The sequence below is a fragment of the Oryzias latipes genome, chromosome 18 (assembly GCF_002234675.1).
Source record: "Oryzias latipes chromosome 18, ASM223467v1".
In the NCBI taxonomy this organism is placed as follows: Eukaryota; Metazoa; Chordata; class Actinopteri; order Beloniformes; family Adrianichthyidae; genus Oryzias; species Oryzias latipes.
Window position 1 is genome coordinate 27,819,670 of NC_019876.2, and position 26,526 is coordinate 27,846,195.

Genomic DNA, 26,526 nt, shown 5'->3' on the forward strand with positions numbered 1-26,526 from the left:
ACACCTCATCCACTCTTTATTGATCTTCAGAAGTCTGCTGGAAACTTATCTGCTGAGCACTGCAAAATAAAGAGAGAAGAAAGAAGCAGGAGAGCACAGCAGCTCTACCGCTTTCTGAGGCTTCTTCTAAAGGAGAGCAGGATATAATGAGGGGACGTTCAAAACCATCCTTAAACCTCTGAAAAACACTCAACATTTATACCAAAAAATGTTACTTTTAGCTGGTCTTGTTCTTCTTTTTGTTTTATTTTTTCCCCTGTATCAGACAAACTCAGCATTTCTGCAGACTGGTCGCTACTCTCAGTCTTAAACATCAGAGCGTCAAGGTGGGAGGAGACGAGCTCCGCGTGAAGACCCGTCACTTACCCTTTCCTCGACACCTCAGCCGTCTACTGTCATCACCCTGTTGCAGAAAACGCATCCCGCCCCAGTGGAAAACAACGCAAAAAACAGTTTGGTACAAGACCCCACAGTGAGGCACATTTTTTTTATGCGGAAGGTAAACAAGCGAGAAAAAATAAATCTCCTTTTCTTCATTTGACTTTGATAAGTGTCTGGCAGCTTGTCAAAATGTCCTCGCTGGAAGCTAATTAAGCTTCAGATCAAAGTTTGAACTAAGCTAAAATCATAATGACTGAACAGAGACTCGAAAATTTTGGGGGTAAGCGCTGCTCTGGTAGAAAAAAGGGTAGAAGGTGGAGGAGTTCGTTAACTCTTAAAGGGGTTAAAGGGTCATCGGTTAGTACTCTTGTAAGTAAGGGGGAGTCAGACACAAAAATGGTTGTTAGTACAGTTACAACAGAGGTTTCATTTGAACAGTTGATTAGTAACACCGATTTAGTAAATTTAGTAGAGATGGCAAACCAGATCCAGATTTGGAGTGAATGTGTTATTTCGTGTGGGGTGTGTTTTTGGGTTAAGAAGAAACGGAAATCAATCCATCCAAGTCAACAGGGTTCACACGAAAGCCAAGCACATACATGGAGGATGACGGGCAGGATGGGAGAATGAGGAGATCATGGATCAAAACATGGACGATGAAGAGCAAAAATAAAAGTCCTCAACCAAGATGCACGGATGTTGGGGCAGCAAAACACACACAAGGGGATTTGTTTTTGTCTTTAGGATGAGGTTTTTTGTAGGGAAACAGATGAGAGACTGTGTCACATCTGAGTGGTGTTTAGATTCTTTGGAGTTAGGGAGTCAACAGAAACATGCAAGCGGAGTGCAGCCACTGGACACTCGGATTAAAGTAGAGGTGAGACAATGTCGGACCAGTCTTAGCAAACACAGATGAAGTCAGCAGAAGTGAAATGAGGTTTTAGAGGACGGGGAAAACCGAGAGAAGAGAAAAAAGTCGCCCTGTTCTGGTGAATAGAGCAATTAGTAATGCATCTGAAAAAACATACAGTTTATTGCAAAGTCTGTCAAGCACATAACTGGAAAAGCCATCCAGTTGTAAGTGTGGCTCGCATGAATTACTAGGACAAAAATTCTACATTTTAATCAGAGTTTTGGGGGATGTGTTCCCCAATAGCTACATCATTTTTGTCACATTTGAGCACAGACTGATGGAGGCGCCATCAGATGCCGCTCCTCTGCACACCAGACATTCATTTCTTTCCTTCAGCTCATGTGTTTTGATGGATCAGCCAGATTTGTTTTCAGGGACATGAATCCTCTATTCACCAGAAGGCCTCTTTCCTCCGTCTTCCCCCTTTCATTTTCTTCACATTTCTTTGCTTTTGGCATGAAAAGGTGTGAGGTCATTCGACATCTTATTATGTTCATTTCTTATTAAAAAAAAGAAAGAAAGAAAACCAATTAAATTCCTAAAACCAAACAGTATCTGATGCTCATCTTGACTTTATTAGAGCAACCAATATATGCATGTATATATTTTAGCTCGAATATATACATAAACATATATTCTCAATGTTCTACATTAAAAACTAAGGACAGATAACCTAAAAAGGTTATGTTTGCTCATGCAAAGGGTGAGCCCAATAAAGTATGAAAACTTTGCGTTAGTGTAAGTGTTAGTTAGAGTCGAATGCACACAGCTCATATCTTCTCCAGCATTTCCTTTTATGGTCTGCCTCAACGGGCAGGTGCTTTCATCTCAGTCCAGGGAAAGTTAGCATGACCCATCCTGACCACGCCACGATGATCAGAAGGGCCATCATGCATTAGGACTCTAATTTTTATTTTCAAACAGCTTTCTTAACATTTAACGTTAATTTGTCTGAAAGGGTTTAACCATTTTTCCACCTGGTCCTAGAGATTCAGGTTTCATATTAAAGTTCACTCCGATCATCTTTTGATCTGTTTTCAAAGCGTTCCCAGGGGTCTTTCAATTAGGATTATGCCATTTTTAGCCAAAATTAAAAAACAAACGAACCCTGTTTTCGTTTATTAGGACATAGTTTCTGCAGAGCGGCAGGAGTTTCCCATGATCTATCCATTTACACTCTCTCCAGCTAATTTGTAGCCCCTTACAACCTTAGCCTAACATTACAGGTGCGACAAAAATGGCGAGCAATATCAGATCTATCCATCATTACCGCTCATTAGCACCTCATTACCGCTGAGCGTTATGGTCCGGAATGGTCCAGTCCGGTATTTTGAGCATTTCCATTATAAAATGGACCCATCAAGCCGGACAGAATGGTACCATTTTTGAAAAATGGAACAAACAGGTTAGGGTGCTGATGTTGAAGCCTGTTGATTGGCTGAAGGTCATTACAATAAAAGAAAGCTCCAAGAGAGCGGCTGTCCTTTTCGTCATCCACAATTTTCTCTCAAACAACATTAAATGCTTCGTAGAAACAAAGTACCAAAAGCCAAGTGGGGGGAAAAAAGACCTGTGGATGATCGCCATTGTTGTTGTTGTTGATAGATTTGACCCTGAATGAACCATGACGGTCCAGGTTTGAGTGGAAACGCTCACCTGAATTGCATGGACCATTCTAAACCTGACCAGACCGTCCCACTCAGTGGAAGCAAGGCTTTGTCAACAGCAAGTAGATGCATTGGAATGGAGTGGAGCAAGGATGTAATCCACCAATTGTGGCACCTACATCGAAACTACAACATTTTTCCAACATCTTTTTTTTGTCTGCTCCTGATTCACAACAATTTGAATACAGAAATACTCAGAAAAGTCATTCTAAGTTAAATTTTGTCCTCCATCATCAGAAAAAAGGCTTCAAGAACATGTTGAAAACAATCCTAGTTGGTCTTTAAAGATGTGCACTGGTACAGGGTGGGTGGTGTTCAGGGGCAGCTCGGAAAGCAAAACCCATGCAGATCATACATCAGCACTGTAGGTGCCATGAATTAAGTGTGGTCTTTCTTATGTTAAATGAATATAGATTTGTTTTTTGATTATAGGTTATTGAGTAGGTAATCAGCTGGTGGGTCACATGGTTGTGGGCTGTGACATTAATTGACTATAACTCACCTGTGGTTTTTTCCCTGTGTAAGATGGAAGGGGGGGTGAGCTGGGTTGCCGTATTTTTTGTTGACCGCTTCATACGCTTCATATGCTTTTTGCGCTACATACGCTTTTGTGCTTTTCCCTTGATTCCTTGTTTTTTCTATTTTTGATCATAATATTACAAGTGAATTTAATTACCTTCATTTTCCATTATTAAAAACTACAAAAATACAAACTTCGTTATGCTCTATGGTTTTTGAGCGCGTCATTCAAAACCCGGACCCACCCAGCGTCAGCCTCTCAGCGACTGTTTGGTTTAGTCGCTACAAGCACAGAGCCTCTAATGGGATCAAGCCCTCATCTGAGACCTAATTTACAGCGGGGGCTTTGGCCCATAAATCAAGTGTTGTGAATACTCTTCATGGTGCCATAAACCCGTGAGATAACCCTTAACGGAGAGAGGCTGGTCCATGACGAGCTCAGCCGGTCCAGCCGATGCAGCACGGCCCGAGTCTCTGTTCGCTCAAGCTGTTGAAATGCTGGGAGGCGGGACACCTATCCCCTACTTTAGTGGAATGGCAGATATGTGCTGTGTACATTCATTCAGGGTCTTTTCTCAAAAAGAATGGGGAACGGTGGAAACAAAACGTAAACACAAACCTATCACAAAAAGAACAAATATACCTTGCATTATGATTCTTTATTTCTTCATTGTTTTAAGTAAAAACAAAATAAGTAGACATAAATCTAAAAACATTAAACTCAAATGAAACTATAATCTATTTAGTTCTTTTGGAAGACCTCTTTGGATGAAAATATCCAATATTTTAGATTACGGAGTCATGATGGCAATAAAAAGCGGACATAAATATATACAGAGGGCTGAAAAAAAGAACAAAAAGGTGGAGTTTCTCAGCTACCTTGGAAGTGATGGTGGATTGTACTTTCAGTTAGGCAAACAGAATAGAAAAGTAACGGAAAACCCAGGGCAAACCAAAGTGTAAGACAATTAGAATGATATCTACCATATAATGCAGTTTGTTTACCATAGCGTGTCCAATGCCTGCGTGCTTCAGGAGGAAAAAGGGGGAGGAGAAAGAAACAAAAAAACAGGACAAACCTTAAAAAAAAAACCCAAGAAGGCATATAACAGTCCCAAAAGAGTGGGACAGGATAAAAAATCCCTTTGAAAAAAAACACTATTTTTATAGTAAATCAGATTTTAAAAAGTAGAAAATATAATTTAAAAAAAAATTTGTTTTCTCCTCAAATTTAGAACAAAACTTCCAAGTAAAGAAATAAAGAAAGCAATTGTAAGCAGCTACATTCCTCTAAAGGGTTTTCAAAGGGAAACTGATAAAAAAAAAAAAAAAAAAAAGGATAGCAGTACATTTGTTAGTATGTAAGTTGCAAGTCAGAAACAGAAAACAATAGATGGTACACATTCCGTTAATGACACAGTGTTAGTTGTTCAAATCATAAAAGGGAAAGGAAAATTCACCAATGACAAGAATCTGTTTGGAATTGCTCTGAGGCTTGTTAGTAAGAGACACAAGAGTTAGCAAATCAACTTCCACACTGGGGAAATAGGGAAACGGGGCGTTTTGAGGCAGACGCTTGTTTTGGGCGAGCATCAGGAAAAAGGAGGATTAGTATCACGGTGACACACTAATCTGACCAGCGCGCTTTTGCTCTGTGCCATTCATTTGAAAGTGGGACTTTTTTGGCGGAGAAGGGCCAATCATTTTGTTTTTTCTTAAATAGGTGCATTTGTTGGAGTCAGTGGCTGCTGTCAAGCATGCAAGAGAAAAGTAAACAAGCAATTATCGCACTAAAGAAATGGCATTTATAGAGTTAAGGCACTGAAAATTTAGAAAACACATTTAGAAAAACTTTAGACATAGTTTAACCTCTTCATGCCGAATGTTGCTAAATTGCAACAAAGGCTACTATTTACTCAATTCATTTAGCATCACCTTAAACAGCAAAAACACTGACAAACGTTATTTTATATGACTGAAGATAAATTCAGGCACGAAGGAGCTAAAAGGAGAGAAAAGAACGAGGGATAACGGTGGCATCTGCATCATCCTGAAAAGAAAAACGCGTTAGTTCAGCTGACATTTCCAAAAATAATGACCGTTTCCTCTTGAAAAGCAAAAAAGCCTAAAAGAAAATGAAAATATGAAAGGCAAATCTGATGTCACTCTCATTGAAATATTGTTTCAATGATGACACTCTAATCTTCATGCTTTGATTAATCTTAGAAGCAGTTGATTTTAGTAATCTGGAATTACGTTATTTAACTTAAAGCATACCTAGGAATTAAGAAATCGTCCTATTGATACGTTCACCCTCCTGCTGCTCAGCTGTACTCCCTCTGGAGGTCGCCCTTCCTTCTCTGTCCGTTGTTTTCCCCCCACAGCTGGTTCTCATACTTTGATTTGGTTCCTTTTTAAGGTTTCTGTTCCTGCATACGTTTGTCGCAGCGTCATTTTTGGATGTTCTCTGTTTGGCTTAGCACGTTGGCATTAAATAGCCTTCATAGTTCATTCAGTCTCCTTGTCCTTCCTGCATCTGGGTTAACCCCCTTGGTTTCTCGTAACACCTATAGACATCTTTAGTGCATGTTTCTAGGAGAAATCATGTGCTTTTATGGGACTGAGGAGTTTGCAGACTTCTATTAGGTGTAATGGCGTTTTTTGATGCACACAAATACACACACACACACATTTTTTGAAGCCATACCGACACTGATTTAGCTGTTTTTAAACACGTTTCCTTAAATTGCGAGTAACTTAAATCCTTCTCAGGTATACATGAACGAAATCTGTTAAAGTTTATCTCACCTGAAATCAAAGCCACATGACTGGACGCTTTTAAAGACAACATTGATTTTTTAGTCAACATAAAACTTAATGTTAGAGGAAAAAGAAAAAAAAAAAGACAATTTGTGGCTTCATTATTCAGCTCTGATGAGGATGAGATTGATGCAATACTGCATATATCTTGTCTTGGCTTTCTGTTTGTCCACAGCCATGAGGGGGTCTGTACAGCTTTCCCGTCATTATGCACCTCGCTGTGTGGGATAGAGATGTCCCTGCCATCTGTGTGGGAGCGAAAAGTGGCAACCGCAAACAAACTCCTCTCCATTAGGCTAAATGACCAATTTGAAACTTCATGCACACCCACTCTTTGATCTTGGGTCATAGCAAAGTGCTGTCACCAGTCATCCCCTTTGTTTAATCATGACTCGTAATCCATTAATTAAAAGGAGAAAAGAAAAAAAAAAAAAGGGTCTGTGGTGGGTGGGAATTAGCATATCAGCACTGCACAACCGTGTCCCAGCAGCTCCAATGCTGATTGGACACTGGTTTTAAAATGTGTGTTTAAAGAAGAAAAACAGAAACTTCAGATGAAAAATGAAATTAAAGACACATGAAGTAAGTAGAGTCCAATTATTTTGTATAACAACAATTACATATTTAAAATGAGTGACCTGACTAAAACTCTTTGTATAAAACAAATACACTCACTGGTCACTTTAGGCACACCTGAACAACTGCTCGTTAACGCAAATTTAGGCAGGTAGACACGGTCAAGATGATCAGAATGAGGAAGAAAAGTGATTGAAGTGACTATGGTTGCTGGTTCCAGACGGGCTGGTCTGAGGATTTCAGGTTCTGCTGATCTACTGGGATTTTCACCCACAACCACCTCTAGGGTTTACAGAGAATGGTCCTTGACAGAGAAAATATGCAGAGAGCGGCGATTCTGAGAGCAGAAATGTCCTGTTGAACGGGCAGACTGGTTCCAGCTGATAGAAAGACAACAGGAACTCAAAGAACCACTGGTTCCAACCGAGGTCTGCAGAAGAGCATCTCTGAACGCACAACACGTCCAACCTGGAAGCAGATGGACTATAGCAGCAAAAGACCACACCGGGTACCACTGCTGTCAGCTAAGAACAGGAAACTGAGGCTACAATTCACACAGACTCACCAAAACTGGACCATAGAAGATGGAAAAACGTTGTCTGGTCTGATGAGTCTGCATTTCTGCTGCCACATTCAGATGGTAAGGTCAGAATTTGGCCTCAACTACATGAAAGCATGGACCCATCCTGCCTTGTATCAAGGGTTCAGGCTGGTGGTGGTGGTGTCATGATGTGAGGGATACTTTCTTGGCACACTTTGGGCCCCTTAGTACCCCTTAGAACCAGTTTATGTTCCACAGCCTACCTGAGTGTTGTTGCTGACCATGTCCATCCCTTTCTGACGACAGTGGACCATCTTCTGATGGCTAATTCAATGATAGGCGCCATGTCATAAAGCTGGAATCTTCATTGAAAGCAGACTGTCAGGTTTCAAATCCTAACTGGAACAGAAATGTTTCAACAGGGAGTGGTTGTCAATTTGAAACTTGGTTTGCAACCCTTAGACGACATGTCTGACTGGTTTTAACAAAGACCAGCAGTACAGCTGAACTTTAAAATGAAAATAGAATTTTCCTGTTTTTGGTGTGCTGTCTGCTTATGTTGAAACTCTGTTTCGTACAGAACTGGCTTTCTCAGTAAGAAAATGTTAAAAGAAGTTTAACAATATCTATAAGCAGACTAAAGCTCTTTCCATGTCGCTTTTATCTCAGGCCTACACTGAATGAAATGATACAGAGCGCTGAGTCAATGTGTTCTATGGCCAAGCTGTTAGGTTCCAAACAACAGCTGTCAAGGACAGAAAGATTCTATTGTTTTTTGTTTTTTGATTCAATTAAAACCCAGACTTCACTCACTGAGACAAAGACAAAAGACAACGTAAACACTTCTTCCAACTACTTGAGAATCTAATCTTGAATCAAAGACCTTGAAACTTGAGATAGGTAGATGTTCAAAGCTTCAATGTATATCCACGGGTTAGATCTGATGTCACAAAATACATGATGAGACACTTAAAGAACTAAGCAAAGCAGCATTTAAAAGTTAAATGAATCACCATGAATGACGTCATTTTCTGCTGCATTAGACCGTATTATTAGTTGTCTGACTGTGAAACTCACCACACACATTCTCTGTAGCTCAGCACATTCTAACACAGGCTTTCAGCTGCAGTTATAGAAAAGACGGCAGGAAATACAGTAGATCAGTGGTAACCTATGGAACTGATGTAACCCTTGTGCTATCTCAGATGACCCCACCCTCACATTGACGTGTTCTCCCTATCATGACAAAGGTGGATAAAGGTGGAAAGATTTCATGTAATCCATGGACACCAGTGAAGATCACAAACCATTGAAGAAAAAAGGTTCAGAGCACTGTCTAGTGGGTCTAGATGACCCAACTCCCAATGTCAAAGTGCCTAGGATAGCACAAGGGTTAAGGGGAGAAATTTTACGCTACATGTTTTGTCCCGTGTAGATTCTCAGAAAATTGTGTTTATATGATAAAGTCAGTCGGTCTGTCAGAGAGGGGAAGCTCATTTTCGGCCTACATCATAAAATTGTCAATTTATTTAAAAGTAAATTCTGCCCTTCATTTATTGCATGCTTGCTTGCATACTTAATGTTGCACATGCATTCACATGTTCATTGCTCTTTTCATGTCTTTTATATGCCCTCTCAAAGTTAGACAGATCTCCAAACCCCACCTTTGACAAAACAACACATCCGTGAGATGGTTTCATCAAGAGGCATGGCCAGCAGTACATTTTATTTGTCACAGCACTTCCAGTCAGCCAGCTAACTTTGTCATACCAGGAGAGCTGAAAATACCTGTTATTATTTCCTATCTTTTGCACTAAATCAATCTTAGGTGTGGATCTGCCCTTCTGTTTAATTCTAAGTTTTTCCTCAAGGAACACTTTCAAATGGCTTCGCCAAAATCAGGTCGACAATAATGGCACCGTCTGCCATCATGCGCAGTTTCACCCACGACGCTAGCCTAGCCTACTAACGTTATATGAATGAAGGAATGAACGATCTAAAAAAAAAATTTAAACTCTGTAAAACTGAAACAAGGAATGTGGTGTATAATTGTGAGAAATGTATGATGAAAATCAAGCAGTTTCGCCAAGCAAATATCAAAGAAATAGGTTGCAGCAGTTTTTATTTCGACTGAACTTGAGAAATTTGAGCACGAATAGCTTCAGTAATAGTACATATTTGACCATTAATTTTGTGACATTATAAGGGAAGCCGAGCTTCCCTTGCAGCCTTAAAGAAATCGCCACTGAACAAAGTTAAAAAAATAAAAATGGCAGCAGGGAATTTAAATAGAGAACTATCAGACAACAGTGAAGCTTTTACAAGGAAATGAAAGGCCTCATCTTACAGTGAAACTCCGTGTTAATCCACCTTGGTGTTTGCCTCAAACCAAACATGCTTGGAGTTCCTGCTGTGATGCTCTGTAATTGACCCACGTGGGAAAACAAAGGCTGCTGTGTTGAAGTTTCTGGTGGAAGATAATGCACCTCGCCATGTAAACAGCCACGGGCCAAGACAAACAACTTTGTCTCGCATTTGTCTCAAATGGCCTTTTTAGTTTAGAAATGTTCCTTTGTTTGGTAGCGAGGCAGCAGGTAAGAGAAGAAAGGAATGACAGATCATCAGAAATAGAATGGAGACTGCCTCCAGACATTGAAGAGTAAACTGATTTTGTGTCCATTGTTGCATTTTTAGACGGCAGTGATTGAACAAATGTGTATCAAACATTAGATTCATTTAGGATTTGTGGCGTCCTCACACTCAAGACTTAAAAACATTGTTCTGGTGACATGGAAGACAAGTAAGGCAGCATTTCAGATGAGATTTTCTGTCCTTGAGTTAGGAAAAATTCATGTCTTTGTTACGAGCTACAGTTTTTAAACAGTTTTCTGCTCTAATTTCCCCAGACAGGGTTTATTTTCTGGCTTCACTGGGTGAAGTTGAAGCTGAACATGTGAAAAGAAAGTGAAAAAATATAATAACTACACAAACATATGAACAGAAAACCAGCAGGATCCCAGCCAGAGTCAGACACGATGTAAAATAAGGTTTTGCTGAGCGGCTAGCTTCTTTTTCCCTCAAAGATAATTGTAGTTATCACTGAAATGTGGCCACCAGTGAATAAGATAAATAAATGTTTAATGGCAGAGTGGTGAATATGATCAATTGATGGTGCGGCAAAGCCAAGATTCCCAGAATGAATCAATTCATACTTGCTGCAGAGGAAACCACATGAATTTAGTTATATTTTATATCCTGTTGTTCCAAGAACTCTAACAGGAAACCTCCAAGTTTATCAATTGCCAAACAAGAAATGGGAGGTCAGCTGGTGTTAAATCCCTTGGTGAAGAGAAGGAAGTTTTCTTACTGTCACTAAAGGACAGGTTTTGACCAGTTGCACCAAAAATTCTGCACATCTCAGGTAGTCCAAGCCAGTGGTCCTCTAATTGTGATTATGCGGAATTTTGCCAAAATCCCCCCAAGAAATTGTGTTTTTTTTTGTAAGACATAGTTTCTGCAGAGTCGCAGGAGTTTAGTAGAAATTCCCCTCTGAGATGTGGGCGGGAGTGTTGGCACAAAGTATGCCAACCTCCACTTCCTGTCACCCATCTCCTGCTCGCTTTCAGCCTCTCACACCCCCAAAGTAACACTACTGGTGCAACAAAACTGGCGTGCCATATTGGAGCCATCCAGTTACCGGTCATGACGGTATTTTTTCAGACTTCGTTTTTATGCATAGTTTGGTCTGGGATGCGACTTATACTCAGGTACAACTTATATGCGTTTAAAAAAACACAAATAGACCTTTTTGCACTGAGACATTATTAAGCCGGGCTTGGGACCGGCACAGAAGCAGAAAAGGGAATAGGGAGCAGCCCGGATTTTAACCCTGGTTTCACGGATGGAAGGCGCCGCAAACCAGCAAGAGCTAAACCGGCTCCCAAACTAAAAGACTGAACAATCTCATGAATTTAGACAAGGAGGGGTGATTACTGATGTTATTGTAGAGCTCTTTAAAAAAAACTAACCTGGTATGACATTGTACATCAGGTCAATGCTTCCATGTAGCGATCAGGCTAAAAATTTGACGGTAGCGTCACCCACAAGTGGCGGGAGCGTCAAGTTTATGAACACATTTTTGGACATACAGTCCGCGGAGCGTGGAATATGAAAAAACAGAGGCGTCCAATTCAACTTTGATGCGTGAAAGGTGTTCGGTGTCAACGCAGCATTCCAGAACAACAGTTGTCCAGAAAACTTGAAGTATGACTTGTACTTCAGTGTGACTTCTCTTTGATTTTTCTTTTCTTTATTATACATTCTGGGGTGCTGCAACTTTTACTCTGAATTGACAAAAATACTCCAGAAAGTACGATACATTGATCTTTTTGTCTGCAAGTGGATGCAGGGGGAGAGCGGCCTGTCAATCGCAATTTCTACGTCACAACTATGATCTTTTTCAAACTGCATTTTTTTCATCTGCTCTTGATTCACAATAATTTGAATTAAAAATACTCTCAAATGTGATTTCTTGGTATATGTCCGCCATCATCAGGAAAGATGCCACGAGAACATGTAACAAACGTCAAAATTCTGCATTTCTCAGGAAATCTGAGCAAACACACACACGGCGGACAGACTTTTTATGCATTTGCACTAAATCAGGCTGTCCTCCGTGACACCTCTGCCCTGTCAGAGTTGGGCTTCAATTTCACAATGGCTCTTTCAGGTACATTTTGTTCTGTGTTTACTCCAATTTTCCATCACATGGTCTGCTTTGGCTCTCTGAAATGCTGAATGCAAGTAATGGAAACTGGCAGACAGGCTTCAGGTGTAAATATAAATGTCACTGCAATTACAGCGCGGAGAAGTCTGCAAATAAACAGCATGAGGGTGTGCACTCCTGTATAGCCATGAGAGGATGCGTGCAGTAAAATATCTGAGCAGTGTGATGGCTGCTGCAGTGCAGCGGCTGGGAGACCTTTCCCCGTCTGAATCCATCATTCTCTGCTCTTTGCCTTCACTTTGTCACTTCAGTAGAAAACAAATCAAAATCTCAACCACAATTCGGGTCTTTAACTAAATTTCATTTTACCCTAACTAGTTTCTTGTTGTTCTTTCAGACTCCACTGGAGTCACAGAACAGTCCTGTGTGGGACTGACCCGATCAGGCTTCAGTTTCTGGGTTTATATTTAGCTTTGACTGACATGAATTCACTGAGGAATCATCATTTCTCTATGCAGATGGTTTACAGCGACCATCGTCAGACTTTCCAGTACAACACGCAGAAAGAAAATTAACTTTATGGTTAATGTTCATTTCTCGCTCGTGTCTCTGAGACTATGTTCAATCCAGCTTGTGAGCAAACAGCAGCTGAACATGAATATGCATGTTTTATGGAGTGTAGCTGCAGCTGTTCGCTGTTGTCTGGATTTTGTATAATCTTGTGAAAACACTTCACATGGAAAGTTGTAACAGCTTGGCAGTACAGAATCACATTTGCAAAAAGAAAAAAGCAAGAAACATCTCAGAGAAAAGAAACAAATGGAAGAAAACAATTTAAAAACAGGAGGCAGCAAACGGCCAAATTGGTTGTTTTTGCCTTTAAAACGGAAATTGTTGTCATTTTAGTGACATTTAGCAAAGAAAACTGAATAAAATAAAACCAGTAGAATTTGCCTGAAGACAATACTTAATTATAAATGTTTGGTTTTTTTTTTTTAGACACAAAGAATGGTTATCATTTTCAATCAAACATCTTTTTTATTGCCCCCCTGCTGTTAAAAAAAATTGTGGCCGTCGAACAAGCAGAGCTTAGAGGTGGAGCAGCAGCTGGGAAGGAGAGTCTAACTGAAGGTAGATCTTGAAATGTTTACATTCCAGATATCTAACAAATGGCTTTCTCCTAAATAAGGGTTTGTATGAGTTGCTGTTACCGCAAATAAAACCAACACATCAGCTCAGGGGTGCTCAGTACGGTGATTGGGATTGACCAGTCACAAAAATGTGTTTAGTCTGACACTGTAGTTTTTGAGGTATTAGTACATAAACATAGTATTTTTAACTGAAGATATAGCAGAAGTTGTGAAATTTTAAGTTAAGTAAAGTGGTTTTTGTGCATAACTCCAGGCCATGACTAGTATTTCCTTGTTCTACACATCGTGGACTGTCATCTCACAAAGATTTGTGTTGTGTTGGTTTTTGAATTATTAGTACAAAAATATACCATTTTTGACAACAACAAAAAAGTGTGGGCCCCCTGAGATTTTTTTTAATTATCTTTATGTCGTCTTTAGCAAAAAAATAAAATAAAAATTGGAGTTATTCTGGAGGACAGCAAAGGCGGCGGTAGAAATTCATCTCTGGGTTCTGGGCGGGACCATTGGCGCAGAGCAACCCCCCCCCCCCCCCCTTTGCTGAAAGCTCTTGGTTTATGTGCTTTCCCATGAGCTTAAAGCCCCTCACACCTCCAACCCAACATGATTAGCAGTGCAGCAAAAATGGCGAGCGATATAGGCGCTATATCCAGTTTAGATCCAGATTCCAGCTCAGACGAGGAAAACAAAAATGTACATGGATCCATTTGTCTGCAGGGAGCTTACCCCCCCCAGCAAATTTTCTACGTTACAAATACAATCTTTTTCAAACGACATTTTTTTTTCTGGTCCCGTTTCACAATAATTTGATTAAAGAATTAATTAGAAATGCAGTTTTAAGCTTAATTTACTTTATAAATGTCCTCCAATGTTTTTATGAAATGCTACACATCAGAATACGAAACATCTTTTCAATTGAACATTTTCACATGAATTTTCAGAACAAAAATGAATAATTTGTGCTGATTCTTTTAGGTTCATTTTAAAAAATAATATTTATTTTTGACTACAAGCAAAGATTTTAAAGTTTGTGCTGGAAGTTGCAGGCGTGAGCATCTACTGATGCTTATCTCTTAGTTTGAGATCTTTCTTCTTCAGACACATTTTCTCCCTTGGCTTGTCCTTTGCTCTCCTCCAATCACACTCTGCCATCTGTCTTTCTCAAACACTTTATCACCTCTTTCCACCTGTTTGAATGTGCTAACAGCAGAGAGGTTTGTTATCTGATTATAGGTCTGTGAGGCAGCGGGATGAATAAACATTGAAGTGCTAAAGCAGGTAGCGGCAAATGATGCTGATGAGCGTCTGAGTGCCGGGAAACAGCCAGATATGCTAATGCCCTGAAAATATTATGCAAATGAGCTCCTTCTCCAAAATAAACAGAAACTATCAATACTGGAATCAAACACAGGCTGCAGTCTCCACGTTTGAGGTGTCAGGCTGAGATGAGGAAGGAAGGAAGGAAGGAAGGAAGGGAAATACGTTTATTCCTAAACGCACAATCTCCCACACACTGATGATGACTGTACTCCCACTTGCTCGCGGCATGGTTGGAGCACATTAGGAATACTTAAAATGTCATTGGCGCTAAACTGAGAAGGGATTACAGGGGGGTTAGTGAGCCATTATGTTCATCAAGCAAATCCACAACCAATTCTTGTCTAAAACAGCGATTCCATGTCGTCGTGAGTGAGTGAGTGTGCTGTATAGAGACTTCACAAACCAGCACTTTTCTGTAGAGTATCACCTTCAGTTAGTTTGCATGCCAAAGAGAACTCTGATCTTTCTGAGACTTGTGTGATTAGGAGCTCACACAGACGATGTCACCGCTGGAGAGCCACAGATTCTGGCCTGATTAATAAACTGACCAAATGTCTGAAACATCTGATGAGAAAAGGCAGCCTTTCGGGGCTGATATCAGTGTCAAGCTGGAGGATTTACCAGAGCGTAAGGGGTTAATGTAGGACTGCAGCCAGGGATGATTCACTACCCTACGGCACAGCAGACTCTGTTGCTAAGTGACAAATTGCTAGCAAGAATGGAAGCGAGAGATAAATTGAAAATGAGAGGGTGGGGGGGGAGGATGGGACGGTGTGCAGGAGAGGAATTGATTGGCTCTCTCTTAAGATTTCTAGCTGCTTTTTGGGGGTGAGTGAGAGGGGGAAGAGGGAAAGGATGGATGAACGGAGGGGTGGGGTACTGCAGCTGATCATGCCTAACAGAAATGAGTGGAGAACACTCTGAACAAGTCAGAGACAGATAGAGAAAGAACATGAAAGAGGAGGGCGCGTCTAGTATGGATAGAAGTGGGAGGCGTGTCTTTCAAACGCAGCTCCTCACATGAAAGAGTGATCATCTCCCCAACAGGCTTAGCGTGCAGCCACTCTTTGATCTGCGTGTGCACACAGCCACAGTCACAACACACAAGCAGGTGAATGATAAATAAAAGCAATAAAGTACCATCGTATTTTTCAAAAATCCTATTTTTCGAAGTCATAAAGTCAAATTTTAGTAACGATTTCAGTTTTTCTACTTGTTTGTCTTAAAGTCCCACCCTTTTCATCTATTTTCCAAGCATCCCCAGTGGTCTTTTAATTATGATGATGCAGTTTTTAGCCAAAACTTTAAAAAAAGGATTTCCTTTTTTCGGACATAGTTTCTGCAGAGCGGCAGGAGTTCATTGGAAATTCAGCTCTGTGCCCGCCCCCTTCCCATCATCCAACTGTTTGTGTGCTTTCCCGCTAGTTTACAGCCATTCACACCCCCTAGTTAACTATAGCGGTGCAACAAAAATGGCGAACAATATGGGAGCTATCCAGCCGTTCAGTTTTGAGCCAGAAACCACCTCAGATGAGGAAAATGTAGACGTAGATGGATCTATTAGTCTATCAGTGGATGCATCCGAATGGAGCTTGTGGCCTGCTGATTGTAGTTTGTACGTAACAACCCCAACCTTAATCAAACGTAAGGTTCTCCTCTAATCCTGACTCACAATGAACTGAACTGAAAAACTTTCTTTAGGTGTAGAATTATCACTCAAACACCAGCCATCCAACACATTGCACCTGTTCCACAGCAGCTCCATTGGTTACCGATCACACACCGAATCACATATAAAATACGTCTCCTGACTTTTAAATCCATCCACAACCTTGCCCCCTCATACCTGTCGGATGGTGTTCGTGTCGCCACAACCAGCCGTCCCCTCAGATCCTCTGCTCGCCTCGTCACTATGGAGAGCAGAGCATTCAGCTACTCTGCCCCCCGGCTCTGGAATTCACTCCCTCCTGACCTCTGAAACATCGACTCTCTCTCACGATTCACCAAGAAACTAAAAACCCACCTTTTCCAACTTACCCATTTCCCCCCATAACTTGACATTCTTGGCCTGTTTTACTGTACATTTTATTGCTTGTTGATTGCTTTTAACTTTCACTGTTATGCACGGCGGCCTTGGGTTCCTAGAAAGGCCCCTAACAAATACAATGTGTTATTATTATTGTTATTATGATATATGTCCTCCATCGTCAGAAAAATGCCACAGGAACAAGTTGAAAACTCCCAAAACACAATTCTTTATCAGAGTGGCTCCTTAATAAACACATCGATGACAGCTACAGAAGGTCTGAGAGGACTGTTCAACACCTGCGACAAGAAGAGCTCTCAGCTCTTTCACTGGCAGCAGCTCCCACATGGAAGCGTCTGTCAGCACTGTTCCCAAACCGTGGCACATATCAAAGACAATAAAGTCTGTGGAAACCCTGAGGAGGCTTTTCAGTCTTTGCCCCACATTTCACTCATGAAGTAAGCTCTGTTTTAAGCATGAAACTGGCTTTGTCTCCCGCTAGGAACCATCAAACTCTCCCAGGGACCCAAGTTAAAAATGAATCAAGCAGATTACCATTCAATAAAATGTTTATCAGTGTTTACTGTCTTCATCAGCACGACAAAAAAAAAAAAGCAAAATGATTCTCCTTGATGAAAATCAAAGAGATCAAAGCGCCCAGTGAGCTGTGCCACTCTTTCATTTTAAAGTAATTCTCTCCCTCTGAAGCAGAAAGAGTCTATTTTTAATCAAGTTCTCCATCCCTCAGCTCCCTCTCTATACTCACTAACAAATTCATGAGAGATGAAAGGTTATGCTCAGTCATAATGTGAGAAGACGTTACCGAATGTGAATTCAAAGCTCATGAGCTCCAGTCTCTTTAACATCTCTATAAGTGTGAGCAAACCTGCGACATGGGAAGCGTGCACGTATAAATGAAATATTAGGGCATTACTGGAGCCTTAGTAGTCACGGAGCAGCCAACCTGCTGATTTGCAATCAGTGGGAACAATCTTCAAAGCAGCTCTAGTGGCAGAGCTCAGCCTGTTGTAGACGTCTCATCCTCAAATCTTTTACATGGACTCCACTGCTCTCTATAATGATATGTGTCGTGCTTCCCTCCGTCATTTATAATGTCATTTGGGTCCAGTAATTGCATAAGTCACACCTGAGCGAGCGACGGTGGTGCTGATTGCGGGAGCGTAAAAGGTAGAGGAACAATAACAGCGGTGAAGAAAGCTATCAAAGCTAAATTGAGTTGAAAAGTCTCTCTCCGTGTAAACAGTGGACAAGCTGCTGACCCAGATTTGTAACACAATTGTTGTCGAAAGGTTTTGTTTGTAAAAATCGCTTTTGGGAATTCCCAGAGTTTACCTCTACCCTGTGTGGAACAGCACAGACGTGTCTTCCTGTTCTCTCATCCTCCTACTGCTCAGAAAGTCTTTGAGTCACAGAAGCAAAAGAGCCCAGATTCCCTCTATCACCTAAACACATCTACTCTGCCTCAGTGTTGCGTTTGCTTTGAGTAATAGTGCTTTGTGGGACCAAGAACCAGCTTTGTTTACGAAATAAACAATGCAGCGTCTAACAGAAAGAAGTGTGGCACATAACTGATGGTTGTGCTACCACGATACATGTCTGAAAACCTGTTTTGTTTCCTAGGACATTGTTTCTGCAGAGCAGCGGGAGTTCATTAGAGAGAAAGATTGCATAGTACGCCGCCCCCCTTCCCATCAGCCATCTATGTACATCCTCTCCTTCCAGCTCACAACTCTACACTCGTCCAACCTAACAAACAAAAGTGGTGAGCAATATCCGAGCTATCCAGCCGTACACTTCTGATCTCAGACGAGAAAAAAAAAGTAGCAGGTTTCTAAAGTAACAATACTTGTCAGAAATAAAACTTAAAACCTTTGAATAAACCCACACTTGCAAGAAATGAACTGGAATATGAACTGCAGATTTTATGTACAAAATGTTTTTTTTTCTTGTTGTCTCCCTTGTACACACAAAGTTCTCAGTCTCCTTATCTTCTTATTGTGTGTTTTTTTTGTCATTGTTTCTCTACTGTACTATGTTGGTTTGAGCCTCTGGTACCTTCAGGTGACCAGAAGCCCCACAGGTCCAGATAAGTAAGACTTTTTGGTGATGGTAGTGGGATGGTGTAGCTTTCCATATAGAAATGAGTTTCTGTCTGCACTGATAATTAAATCCCCACATTGTCGAAGTGTCCTTGGGCAAGACACTGAACCCCACCTTGCCTCTGGTGGGAGGTTGGCGCCAGTGTTTGGCAGCGGAGCCGCCACCAGCGCGTGAATGTGTGTGTGAATGTGTGTGTGCATGGGTGAATAGGACTGTGACTGTAAAGCGCTTTGGGCCTTCGAAAGAAGGTAGAAAGCGCTATATAAGTATACGCCATTTACCATTACATTCTGTTATCAATCCATTACCCCCCCCCCCACCCAAAAAATAGAAGGAAAAAAAACACTTCCCCAAATAGAAAGAGTTTATTAAGATTATCATAAGAATTTTGAAAGAAAAAGGACAAAACGCTAAATTAATACTTAAATAAGAGATCATTCAGCCTAATCAATTGTGCACTACAGATATTACAGTAGCCATTGGATAAAAAGTAGAGCTATTCAATGTTCCAGAACCTTTGGTGATCAAACTCACTTTATCCTTTTCATGTAAAATACTTACAAAAATACCAATGTCAGGGGCTGAAATGCCGTATCTCAGTGGGATCGTAGAGCCTGAACCACACTGAGGGTCGGCTGAAGGGATGCCACGAGACGGAGCTGAACACAGTGGAACAGTCTGGTTTTAAACTGCATCAAAGAACCGTTTTGGCATTAACCATCCCATGGAGCTGATCCACGTTTGATTCCTGGATCTCTTCCATGTGTCAGCTTAGTTTAATCGTGTCATGCTGACATTTTTCTGCCAATCACAGTAGCTTAAGGCGTTCACTGTCCCCTTCTTCTCCTGACAACCATCTATCTCGGGTGACACCCATTTTATTTTAAAAGTTCATAAAAGCAACAGAAAAGACGAGTGTTCTTCCTGGTGTACACGAATACCTCAGTGAGTCATGGGATGAGGTAAAACTAATTAATCATACAAACAATGATCAATGCTGGAAGCAAAGATTTCCTTCCATCTGTGACTCAGACTCATCCAAGTCTCTTAGAACAATCAGTAAGAAAATGTTCATCAACACACTAATGAAGACTCAACTGAGCAACGACAAACTCAGGACATACGTGAATCATTGAGACATCAAAGTTCTCTGAAGTGAGATTAATGACAAGCAGCTTTTTAAGAGACGAAGTGTTTGTCCATGTCTCAAAGAGGCTTTAAAGTCCTGCTCTGATCTTCTTTTGATCTATTTTCAAAGTCTTTCTATGCTGGTCTTTCATTTATGATTGTCAGTTTTTATTAATTTTTTTGCCAAAATCCCCCAAAACTTTTGTTGTTTTCTAGCACTTAGTTTCCCCAGAGCGGCAGGAGTTCATTAGAAATTCCCTTTAGAGTTGTGGGCGGGGCCAATCGCGGAGAGCAACTCCGCCCCCCTTTCCCTCCCCCTTGCAGAGTGGAGCAGGGAGCTTGTAGCCCGCATTGTATTTTTCGTAGGAGAATTTTTTGCTCCTAAATCACAATGAATGAAGACATACTTATAATTTTGAGCTTAAACATATTCATATATGTCCTGCATCATCAGAAAAATGCAACAAGAACGTATTAAAAACCCAATTTTCATAGCACTGGGTCTTTATTGACTTTTGCTGGAGATGTACGATAAGATTTTGCATTTAGTCTTCTGGTCTTTAAGGTGAATATGTCTGTGGAAGACACTACATTTGTTAATACTCTATTGGATTATTGATCAATCGGAAAAGCTGCAGCATTGCCACAAAAGGTCTCCAGAACATACAAAAAAGGGAAACAAAGTTCTTATATAGATAGAGTTCACATTGGTTTGAAAAACGATTGATGTAACACAAATAGAAACGGTTGTTTAAAATTCTGTCTTGAATTATGTGAGTCCTGAATGAAGTGGGCGGAGTCACCAGAGAGAGAAAAACCAAATGGAGAAAAGTTTGGGGTGTCGGCAGCTGTCAGAGCAAAAAATACGAAAAAAAGGCTAGGGAAGGCTACGAAGGACCCCAGGGAGAAATCAAAAAAGATAACCTAGTCAAGAAAAGAGATACATTTTGTTGAGATCCTTCGCTTTCTTTTTTGAATAACAGTCCCATGTGGATTTATATTTTCCTAACATTTCTGATTGAACACTGAAAGGGAGACAAAAGAGCGTAAATTTGGAGGATATGTGTTTATATGTTTGACTTGAGTTTGTGTTGAACAAAGGTAAATCAGTTAAGCCCTAATTTCATTTAAAAGTGTATTTCATACAACTCGTTACAAAGCAAAAAATATTCACCTTTCGGCACATCCCTTCGGGTGGTTTGGCAGAGAATTTTATGCCGGATGCCCTTCCTGGGACCGGGGGACCTTGGGCAGTAGCACAGAACCCCAGTTTCCCATGCACCAGTCCTACATGCAGCAAGCGGAGCCTTCCTGCCGCTAAGTGAATACTTTCCACAAAAGAGAGACTTTCATTGTTTACATACTTTCTACCTCCCGTACAAAACATTTTGGTTAAAAGGCAGAAATAAAAAAATCGTTAAAATCAAGTGATTAACAATAAGGAAATTCTTCATCTGGGGTTGATTATTTGCCGTGTCAAATGCCTGAAGGAAGTCTGATTTATGTGCGACTACAACTGGTTTGCTGTTATTGTTGCTCTGCCTCCCTCAGGGAACCTTTATCGCTCTTGAGAGTGAAAATATGTTCAGTGGAATGGCCTTCGCGGGCTATCAGTTATGGAAAATGGCATGTATGCATTGTGTCTGTAGGCTGCTTGGAAAAATCAATACGGAATTTGAAAAGAAAAGAAAATCATTACAGTGGGGTTGCAGTTTTTATTTAAACCCAACCCCGCCCGCCTGCATGCAGACAGGACCCAACATTGCACGGTTTATAATTGACCCATTTTTACAAGTCTTTTTTTTTTTCTTTTTGGGTGCATCTGATACGTCATTTCTGACCCACCTGACCGGAGGATTAGTTTTCTTTGCCTTTGGTTTTATTTTTACTCTTCCTCTGCAGTGTGTTGACACGGCAGAGAAAAAGCCTCACAGCCCTGAAGTCTACAAGATGTCCATGATGGTAAATCATGTCAGGGAGTGCAGAGGGAGAGGGGAGGCACACGAGGGAGGCCTTGCTGTTTATGCAAACTGATGTGCAGGGAGGAGGCTGCGTTTGTGTGTATTGTGGCTGCACAGATAAGAGGTCAAGTCAAGTGTGCTTCCCTGCCAGTCAAACATGTACCACAGAGTATGGACCAAACCAATTAAACTGTTTTATGTATGCATGCTCGCAGAACAACCACACACCACCAGGAGGAGCTCTGAACCCGTTTTCGTTTGTCAGGCAGGCCCCACCTCCCCTTCCTCCCTTCTTTCTTGGCAGAGAGTCCCTATCACCTCACCTAATTCTGTCTGCTTCATTTTATCCCACACAAAGCTGACAAATTCATATATATTGTGGAGGAAGTGAATACACGTTTAAAGGGAGAGAAGAGCGGAGCTTGTTTTGGAGCTTCCTAATGCAGCTGCAGATATGCAGGATGATACAAGAGCCAATCGCGACAAAGAGAGGAGAATAAACGAAACACCGGACAACACTGAGGTTGTGCGATAACCTCACTTGATATCCAGCACTTCTCACAGCCTGCCAGCAAGATGTTAATATGCACGAAACACCAAGGAGCATTTTCTGTGGATTTAAACGTAAGCCAATGTAAAAGTGGCCCAAACCACACATCTGTCTACTTCAACTTCCCTCTAAACGTGATGCATCACAGGGACAAAGCGCCAGAAGACGTCGCTGGCCTAGTTAGCCACATGGGTTTGGTTTCTTTTTAGGCTTTAGAATGATTGTTTCATGTCAGAGTACATTAATCTGCCAAGTTCAAATGAAGCACTTGTTTAGAGAAGAGGAATATTAGGAAAAGTAGATTTAAGCTTTAATGCCAAAAATATTGCTCAGTAACACCTAAATAACACGTGCATTTGAGCTACCGTGAATCTGTGACCGTTTATGTGAGCACCCAGAATCCGCTGACAGAGAAAACGGTTTTTCATTCGTAAACAAGCTCTTGTGGAAGGGTGTCTGCCCTGAGACTGAAAGGTCGTGAGTTCAAATCCAGGCCGAGCCGTACCAAAGACTCTAGAATGGGACCAAATGTCTCTCAGAATTAAAGTGTTGGATTGGGGGCTTAAACTACCAAATGGTTCCCGATTGAGACGGTATCTGCAGCTTCCTACGACCTACCACGTCAATTCCATGAATGGTTGAGGAGTTACGGTAGTTGTAAGGATGTATTTATGAAGATAAAGCTGCCTATGACATCAGGATGTTTCATAAAAAAGGTCTATAAAATCCACCCATACCATCCAGCTAAGCTTTAGAAAAGTATCTATGTTTGGAATTTATCAGGAAAAAAAGCATCTTCCCTGGACGCCAACAATAACAGAATCAGGCTGCTCACCTCCACCACAGAGAAATGGTAAATGGCGTATACTTATAAAGCGCTTTTCTACCTACAAGGCCCGAGGCGCTTTACAGTCACAGACCCCTTCACCCAGTCACACGCACATTCACTCACTGATGGCGACTCCGCTGCCGAACACTGGCGCCAACCTCCCACCAGAGGCAAGATGGGGTTCTGTGTCTTCCCCAAGGACACTTCGACACATGGGTGTGCAAGGCGGAAATCGAACCTAAGACTTATGATCGTGGGTCGACCGCCCTGCCGCTGCACCACGGCTGCCCACATGTTAAGAAAAGGGGAGCAACATCCATGGGTCAACGTGCACACTCATGCAGTCAGACTCGTGGTCGAAATACTGAAGCACCAAGTTAACCGTCCTGTACTGCAGCGCATGGGGCTGCATGTGATGGTCATCTGCTTAGTGACTTCCAATGGATACGTTGGTAAAGAGCCAACATGGCACCCCGGAGATGAGCGAACCACACTCATCTGGAAGAGCTAACCTTCATTTCCAACCCACGCTCAAAACGTTTTCTCGCTATTTTGAGTATTTTACTTTTTTGTATTTTGGAGTGATCCTCTGCAGGAGGCTGTAATATGGTAACCAACGTATTTCCTCCAGTGGGCTCCACTAGTACACTTCATTAAAGCTGCTGTGAGGTCTGCCCGTCAGCCATCTGTGTGGACACAGACCAGCACTACAAAAGTGAGGTAAATATGCATTTATCTGACAGGTTTCCATTCTATACGTCAAATCTGGCTCCAAAAACACAAGATGGTGACGTTTATATAAAAAACGTGACAGTTCAGATCGATACTCAACAAAAAACATGAATTGATGTTCATCTTTGCTCAGTTTATAACTTTTTCGAAACTGATCAAAGAAAAAATATGACCTATTATTCTTTCTTTTGACCTATTATTCTAAATTAGTTGTCTTTGCAAGCTTTTTCTTGGTTATTCTTTTGTTTTTATATCTTTTTTAAGTTAGATTCTGGTCCTTTTGGAAAAGTTTTTTCTACTCTTTAAGATTTCAATCCACACGTTTCTGACCTGCTGTTTACCAGCAGTGAACAAAGGACCAGAGGAGTCAGTGTTAATAATAGTTTGCTGCGTCTTCGGGGATAGTTCGCTGTAAATTAAGACAACTCACAACATTGGTGCTGTATGTTTCATAAATGAAAATGGTCAATTGGGGATTCAAGCTCTTCTGTGTTTTAATGGGGATAACATGCACAACACGATGTGCATTGTTAACTCTGGGTGTTCTTTATGGACCCAGATTCTCTAGTAAATTAATTTCCCCAACAGAGTGCATGGGACATTTATGCCCAAAGAGAGCAGGATCTCTGATAAGAGAGCGATTTTTGCTTTAGTGCGCATGTTTGTTCACATGTTCTCTAAAAATCATTACAGTGCAGTTGGCGGTAGGTGGATCAGCCAGTGTTGTAAATCTTTAAAATCTTGTCAGCTTCCCAAACTCATTAAGCAAGTCTCTCTCTGCTGATCACACACTGCTCTGCAGCATGTTTGACCCCGTCTGTGTGTGTGAGTGTTTGCAGGAGAAAGTCAGTTTCAAGAGTGTGTGCGTTACTACGTTATCATCCTGCTGTTCGTGTATCAGTGCATCACAGCAGAGAACAGCTTGGCCTTAGTCCCAACTGTCCTTACCGGTGCACAAGGGCTGTCTGCTGGCAATAAATCTGCAAATCTGCAAATGGATGCAGCCTGCAGGAAATATCAAAGTCGTAGAGCGCTCGGTGAGTCCGTAGAGCTAAACTGCTGCAGACATCAGGTCATAGTGAATACTTACAGTATACAACATGTAAGGGTGGGATGCTTGCATGTTGTACGAAAATCTGTCTTTTTTTTTTAAATCTCCAAATCCTGCACACTGTGTGAGGGGCCCTTTAAGGCTGTACACGTGATAAGTGGGCGCTCCTTGCATGGAGCCTGACTGTTAGAAATGAGGAAACAACACAGTCAGGGTGTAGTTTGTGTGGACATCCTACAGGCACTTACGTATCACGTGCACACCCTGTGCGTGCAGATCCTGTGCGCGGTCGGTAAAGAGCCAGTCATCATACTTTACCAATGCCATTCTTCATAACTAATGACGGCAGCATCACCGTGAGTGTAACTTCCAGTATCCTTACAAATACTTCACCATACACTTACCACATGCACACCGTGGTACGTTCTAATTTGTTGACATTTTAAACGATGTTTTAGCACCATTTTGTTTTTATTCAATGAAATGGAAAGTGCACAAAAGTGGGGCTGTTGTAAAATTATTCATAAATAAAGTTAGATTAGTTGCCATTTGAACAATTCACTTTGATGATTTTGTAAATAGTGGTTGGTGTATAGCAGATTCCTCCTCATACACCAGTCTTTAATCAACATAAATAATCACTTAGCACTTGAAGGAGTCCTTCCAGTGTATAAAGTGAATGTGTTCTGTTTTATTGTCTACTTTTCTCCTCCTAACTTCCTGATCATGTTTGTTCACACATAAGAACAAGATTCTTTCAGATTAGATCTTTTTTTGTTCATTTTCTGCATCTTGAACTACTTGCGATTCTTGTTATTGGCACTGACAAGCCATTCATTCCAATTACTGTTGCCAAAAAAAAAGTGAAGTAGTAAGCAAGGCAAGTGTAAGTGAAATTGATTGTATCTCACTACTGGTATCTGGACTTGCCAAGTGATGACTTGGTTCATCCTGAGGGTCCAGTATGCAGTGAGTGCACCGTGTGCCAGTGCACCCTTTCTTCTGCTGTGCATGTGTGGAGGTGGAACAGGCCTTTACAGATAAAAGCACACAATTTCTCACTGATCATGCACCACTTCACTCCCATAAACAAAGAGGTTTGTGTCAACGGGCTCTTTTGTCTTCCATTAAAGGGTCATAAAGATGTCTGTGATTATTTGTTCTGAAAGACTGTAAGTGCATTTGATGAATTGGGGTGCTCTGGATTGCAGTAGCCGCTGTAGTTTTTGCAGACATTAGTAAGCAGTGTCAGGCAACAGAATCAATGATTAAAACGCAAATTAAATGGAAATAATGGTCTTAGATTTAGCAGTAATAATGAATTAAAACTGATTTATTAGGGATTTTCTGTTTTTATCTGTGTATCCATTTTAAAATTACTGTGAAATGTTAAAGTCATAGTGTGAAGCGTCTTCTTAGGACTCTTGTTCCGCTGCAGCCTAGAAAAAGAAAAACAATTGTACGATAATGTAAAGACAACAGTGGGGCACTGTGGTGAAGATGTCCCGAGGTCC

At 41.1% G+C, this 26,526-nt stretch overlaps 1 protein-coding gene across 7 annotated transcripts in view; it reads right to left on the minus strand.

Annotated features, from left to right (window-relative positions):
- LOC101166255 (neurexin-2) overlaps positions 1–26,526 on the minus strand; it is an 806,741-nt gene that overhangs the window by 433,598 nt on the left and 346,617 nt on the right. For 6 of the 7 annotated variants that reach the window (XM_023965856.1, XM_023965855.1, XM_023965854.1 and 3 more), the window contains one exon: positions 4,486–4,509. The exons of the other annotated variant lie outside the window; for it this stretch is intronic. In XM_023965856.1, coding sequence (XP_023821624.1) covers positions 4,486–4,509 — 24 coding nt within the window. The remainder of the gene's footprint in view (positions 1–4,485; positions 4,510–26,526) is intronic. 7 annotated transcript variants of the gene reach the window in all.